The following is a 6000-nucleotide window of genomic DNA, read 5'->3' as shown; positions in this document are numbered from 1 at the left end:
TTGATTTGTTGATGCACTTCATAGATTCAATTTATGATTTTTGAAGTGACATTGGAATTTTTTTCATTGATTTTTATTGTTAGCTTCATTAGTAATTTTGGAAGCTATTCTTCCAATAAGCTAGATTTCTTGTTTCAGGATTTGTTTCAATGTATAATTCATAGCTTTTCAAGTTTGATTAATTAACTGTTTCCATCTATTTCAATTAAACTAATCTTTCTCGAAGAAAAAGATCATCACACTAAATGACACATTATTTTAATGTAGTCTTTGGAAGAAACAACAGCTGAAATACTTTTTTGATACGTATCATCGTTTTTCAATAAAGCATTCAAAGTTGCAGTTTTCAAAAAAAGTTGTTCACAATAAGAAGGTTAGAACCAAAGAAGAGGTAGAGTTTGTAATCTAATAATATTGTATGTGCTAGAACCCACTACAATATGCATTTTCCACAATTGTTTCACATGTATTTTCATGTGGTTTTCTAGAAAGTGAATATAAGAAACTGTAGCTATTCTCTATCTATAAAAATTGTTTATATTGAATATAACAGGAATTATTATAAAATAAATGAAATGATAAACAGGAATAAATGGTAGAAATGAAAAAAATACTGAAATTCAAAAACCATTTTTAATTTCAAATTATTATGGGGGTTATTCATTCACTCATCCATGTGTTATAAGTTAATTTATTATAAGTGATAAATTTAATTAATGCAGGAAGTATTTGTTCAATTCTCTCATTACTCACAAAGATGTAGGAAACTAGAATACAAACAAAAAAAAAAATGAAATCCACTTTCAAAAATGAGCAAGCCTTTTTTTGTTCACATGCTTGAAAGAATAAGAATAAGAATCTATATTATCATAGACATTGTTAACAATGCATTGATAAATGTCAAAAATAGGTACTAGATATTACATAATACAATATCACTATATACAAATAATATTAGCCTACAGATATTTGGTCCAGTCAATTACATGAAATTCTTGGATGTTATATAAACTTTCAGCTTTCAGTACAGTTTTTAATTTCCTTTTGAAGAATGCAAGAGGCAGTGCCTTAATCTCTAGTTGTAATGAATTGTACAGTTTAACAGATGTGTACAGAAGATTTTTTTGTGAAGTTGTGAACCTGAACTGTTGAACTCTGATATTACTCCTATTCCTGGAACGGACATAATATTATTATTGGAAACGCAAATAAAAACATATAATAGAAACGTAAGGCTTGGAACTAGGCTGTCTGGTTCAATCTAAGGCTGTGCAAAGGCTAAAAATAAACTTTCTACTCGTGATATTTTTCAATGTTTTTCGATTTGTATATCATCAAGCTATCATAATGAAAATGTTTTTCTAGGAAAACATTTTTTTCCGATCATTACTTTTTGAAATATGAACGCCTGAAGTTTGAATTTTTGGGACAGAACATTTCAAATTCGGTAGAAAATAAATCCATGAGATTCAGAGGATGGATTTTCCATGGTATTGTTGATCCAATGAAACAAAATAATTCCAAAAATATAAATTTTTGAAAAAGTTATTCAATTTACCAAAAATAATCCAACTGAAAGTTATTTTTAGTAAATTGAATAACTATCTTAAAAATTAATATTTTCAGGAAATTTCTGTTCTACTAGATGAACAATAACATGGAAAATCCATTCTCTGAATCTCATGGATTTATATCTTACCGAATTTGAAATGTTCTGTCCCAAAAATTTGAACTTCAGGCGCTCATATCTCAAAAAGTAATGATCGAAAAAAAATGTTTTTTAAGAAAACCTTTTCATTTTGATAGCTTGATGATATACAAATCGGAAAACTTTGAGAAATATCGCGAGTAGAAAGTTTATTTTAAGCATTTGCACAGCCTCAAGATTGGTCTACAATAATTAGAGAGGTATAAAATGGATGATCAATAGGTAATGAGTATGACTAGAAACACATGATACGTTTTTCTAGACTATGCTTGCTTTGTCTAGCCTAATAGAAAATAAATAATAGTCAATTATCGTTTCATCAAGTAACGTTTATTGTGTCGTTTTCTTAACTTCATGGAATTACTTCAACTTTGAAGATGATAAACTTTCTGATTTTCAATTTCATGACAGCGCCTTCAGGACATTGGAAGATGAGTAGGAGAGGTTCAAAATCTGCAAAAACAAGAGAAAAATATTATCTGAAATACTTCATTTTATTCAAAATAAATCCGATGTTCATGTGAATGATTATTTATGACGTGATACTATGACACTTGAGAACACTATGATGAATTTACACAGAAATCGGAAAGGATAAAAAAAAATTCAACTCATAACAATGAACTGTGTGAATAACTATTGCCATGTGTTTCAACACTTCGCACATATCATATCATATCATATCATATCATATCATAATTTCTTTATTCATAAATTTGTACAGTGTATACAATGAATAGTGTCATAAATATATATCTTTGATTAGATACAATTGAAAATAAAATACATAACAAATAAAACATCCACAGAATACAACAATACAAACATACAATACAATTCAACTCATAGGAGCTGATCTCATTCATTCAAATATTCTTCGATATTATAAAGAGCTCTTCCAGTTAAATATCTCTAATTCCAATTTGAATTTATTGGGATTCAGCTCTTGTTGGATTCGCGTCGGTAGTTTGTTATAGAACTTGGCTCCTATGTATGTGGGCTTCTTCTTGTAGAACTCAAGTCTACGGCTTTGCAAATATAAGAGTTTATCTCTGTTTTCAGTGCTGTACCTATGATTATGTCCTAACGTCAAAATATTTCCAAGATTTTCTTTCACACTCATTATTGTCTCAAAGATGTAAAGACTGTAAACTGTCATTATATTCAAGTGAGCGAAATGTTCTTTGACTGATGCTATGGGGTCTAGGTGTAAAATTATTCTTATAGCTTGTTTTTGTGATTTGAGAATCGAATCCATGTTCTGATTTGAAGTAGATCCATAAAGACTTATAGGTACCAAAGGATATTATAGAGTGTATGTAGGCAAAATAAATCATTTTCCGTGTTTCCATTTTACAAGAGGGAGACATTTTTCTAAGAGCATATAATCCACTCGATACCCATGACAAAACCCTTGTGACATGTTCTGTCCAATTCAAGTTTTGATCTACTGTTAATCACAAGAACTTGGTAGAGGTGAACTGAGAAATGACCTTGCTGTCCAAATTTATTGAAGGAGAAAATGTTTTTACCTGCTGTGTAGTAAATGTCAATAGGTTCGTTTTACTCATATTAATTATCAATTTATTGTTCATCAGATGTTTTGCCAAAGTGGAGAGGTTTGATTTTGCTATTATCTCAATTTCATTCTGGGATTTGGCTGATATTTTTAGGTTTGCGTCATCAGCATACAAAACTAGCTCACTATTGCCTTCGAGATATGGTATACCTTTCAGATAACAGATAAAGAGAATTGGTCCCAGAATTGAGCCTTGGGGTACACCACACCTACTTGCTCTCATTTTTGAATTGAAGGTATTCCTTAATCCCTTGTGATTCATATGACTTATTTGAACAAACATTTTCCTGTTCATGATGTATGATTCAAACCACTTGTAAGATACACCTGTCACCCCTAAAGTTTTAAGACGACCAAGCAAAATCCTGTGCGAAATGCTATCAAAAGCTTGTGTGAGATCTAAAAATATCCCGACTGCTCTTTCCGAGTTATCTATCGAGTCAATGACAGATTCGATAAATTTTGTTGCTGCTGTCTTGACTGATTTTCCTTTACAGAACCCGTGCTGGAAGGAGTCGAGAAGTTCATTTTTCTCCAAATATTCAAGAAGCTGGTCAGAAACTACACGTTCGTAAATCTTGGAAATTGCTGGTAATAGAGAAATCGGACGGTAATTGTTGATATCATTTTCATCATTCTTTTTATGTACTGGAATAATTTTTGAAATCTTCAACTGCTCAGGAAATATTCCAGTAATAAGAGAAGAGTTTATCAGATGTAGCAGTTGCTTCAACAAAAATTTTTGGCCTTTTCAATGATGATGATTGGTACGTCATCATATCCTGCACTGTACTTACATTTCAAACTAGAGATAATTTTATCAAGTTTCATGTAATCAATAGTTTTGAATCTAAATACTTGATCAATGACATTTGCAAAACCATCACTTTGTGTTGAGTTTTGAGAGTCTCCTATATCTATTTCCTCTTTCGAAAAGTAATTCAAGAAAAGTTCACATATTTTCTTTGGATTAGAACAAATCTGCTCTCCACTTTTTAAAGTTAGGTTTTAAATAGTTTATTTTTATTTCCAGCCTCCGTGTTTATTATTCTCCAAGTCTCTTTTATAACATTTTTGGAATTTTTTATTTTGTTATCATAATAGTTTTTTTTGCTTTGGATTAGTTTTGCCCTTAATATCCTAGATCTTTCCCTAAGATTAATATTTCTAGTTCTATCCCTGGATAATCTTGCACTATTAGTTTGATGGATGAGTTCTTCCTTATCTACTTTCAACTCTGGAAATATGTATTAAAGTAATGGGAGAAGGCTTTATTGAAAGTATCATATTTACATTTGACGTCGGAGTTAAATATATCAAGCCAAGTTTCCTGACTTAAAGCTGAAATGAACATGGAGATGTTGTCATCAGAGAAGCTTCTACAATATTTAAATATAAATGTATCTTTTTTACTGTTTTTTGCCTCATCTATTTTTATCTCAACAAGCTGTGCATCATGATCAGATAGTTGTGTATTCATTCCAGAAACACTGATTGTCGAGCTGTCAATATTTGTAAAAACATTGTCAATGACTGACTCCGTAGTTTCGGTGATCCGAGTAGGAAAATCAAACATGTACCAGAAATTATAAGGTAAGGAGACTAATCACCTCTCTACTAGAGCGAGTACTTTTTGTCATGTCTATGTTAAAACCACCAATCAATATTACATCATTATACTTATGATTTGCAATATCTAACAACGTGTTTAGTTTCTGGATAAAAATACTTTCGTTTGTAGGTATGGGGGATCTATACAAACCCAAAATCAGCATCTTTCTTCCACCATGTGTGCATTCCAACATACATATTTCTAATATTTTATCTTCCATAAGATCTGAGATATTTTTAATTTTAACCGGTTTAACATTTTGTAATTTTTTGTGAGTGAGTATCATTACACCTCCCCCCTGGTAGTTTTCCCTGGTGTAAGAAGTATTTAAAACATAATTTAAAAAATTTATGTGAGGTATTTGATGAGAATAAACTTTGTGCTCAGTGAGAACAACTATGTCAGGTTTTATGTCATCTAAAGTGATTTCTAGAGATTCAATAGCTGAAGAAAGATGTCTGATATTTTGATGTAATATTTTGACTTTTTTGTTTAAATTACCTATTATTGATTTGTTTGATGAGTTTCTTCTACTATAACAAATATTATTTCTATTATTATTATCAGAGTTCATGACTTCTATACCTTTTTCAGTCTTAGTTACACAGTCTTGTTCAAGATTTTGTCTGATATGGAAATTTCTAAAAAATCAGTTTCTTCAAGGCACTCACATAATAACATTAATATCAGGGGACCGAGCTTTCACATTATTATCACTTCAATAGGAACTAGAATTATTATCATCAATATATCGAATTTGATGGATGCTATTCCTCTCCCAAATTCAGATACGGTTACACATAGTCCGAAATAGTTCAAGTCTTGTAGTTGTTCACTTGACAAAATTTTCAGTTCTTGATTAATTGCACAAAGCAGATTTTTTAATTAAGATGCTTCAATACCAAACACAGAAGAAAAATTTCACATTATTATCACTTGAATAGGAATTAAATATATCGGATTTGATGGATTTATTTATTTATTTATTTATTTTCATCCACTGACCACCTGATAAAGGGGTATAAGGATATGTCAATTTTTCATTAGTCAAACATAAAATGTTATCATCTACCTACGTGAACATTTTGAGGTTTATAAAAA

General features: G+C 30.4%; 1 protein-coding gene across 1 annotated transcript in view; it reads right to left on the bottom strand.

Moving 5' to 3' along the window:
* Window positions 1-1931: 1931 nt before the first annotated feature.
* The window catches only part of LOC111054017, a 38029-nt gene continuing 33960 nt past the window's right edge, over window positions 1932-6000 (bottom strand). The window contains exon 6 of the mRNA XM_039424766.1: window positions 1932-2161. Within this exon, the coding sequence (XP_039280700.1) occupies window positions 2111-2161 (51 nt within the window). The 3' untranslated portion in view covers window positions 1932-2110. The remainder of the gene's footprint in view (window positions 2162-6000) is intronic.

This window comes from Nilaparvata lugens, chromosome 3 (assembly GCF_014356525.2).
Source record: "Nilaparvata lugens isolate BPH chromosome 3, ASM1435652v1, whole genome shotgun sequence".
NCBI lineage: Eukaryota > Metazoa > Arthropoda > Insecta > Hemiptera > Delphacidae > Nilaparvata > Nilaparvata lugens.
This window is presented reverse-complemented; position numbering and strand designations above follow the sequence as displayed.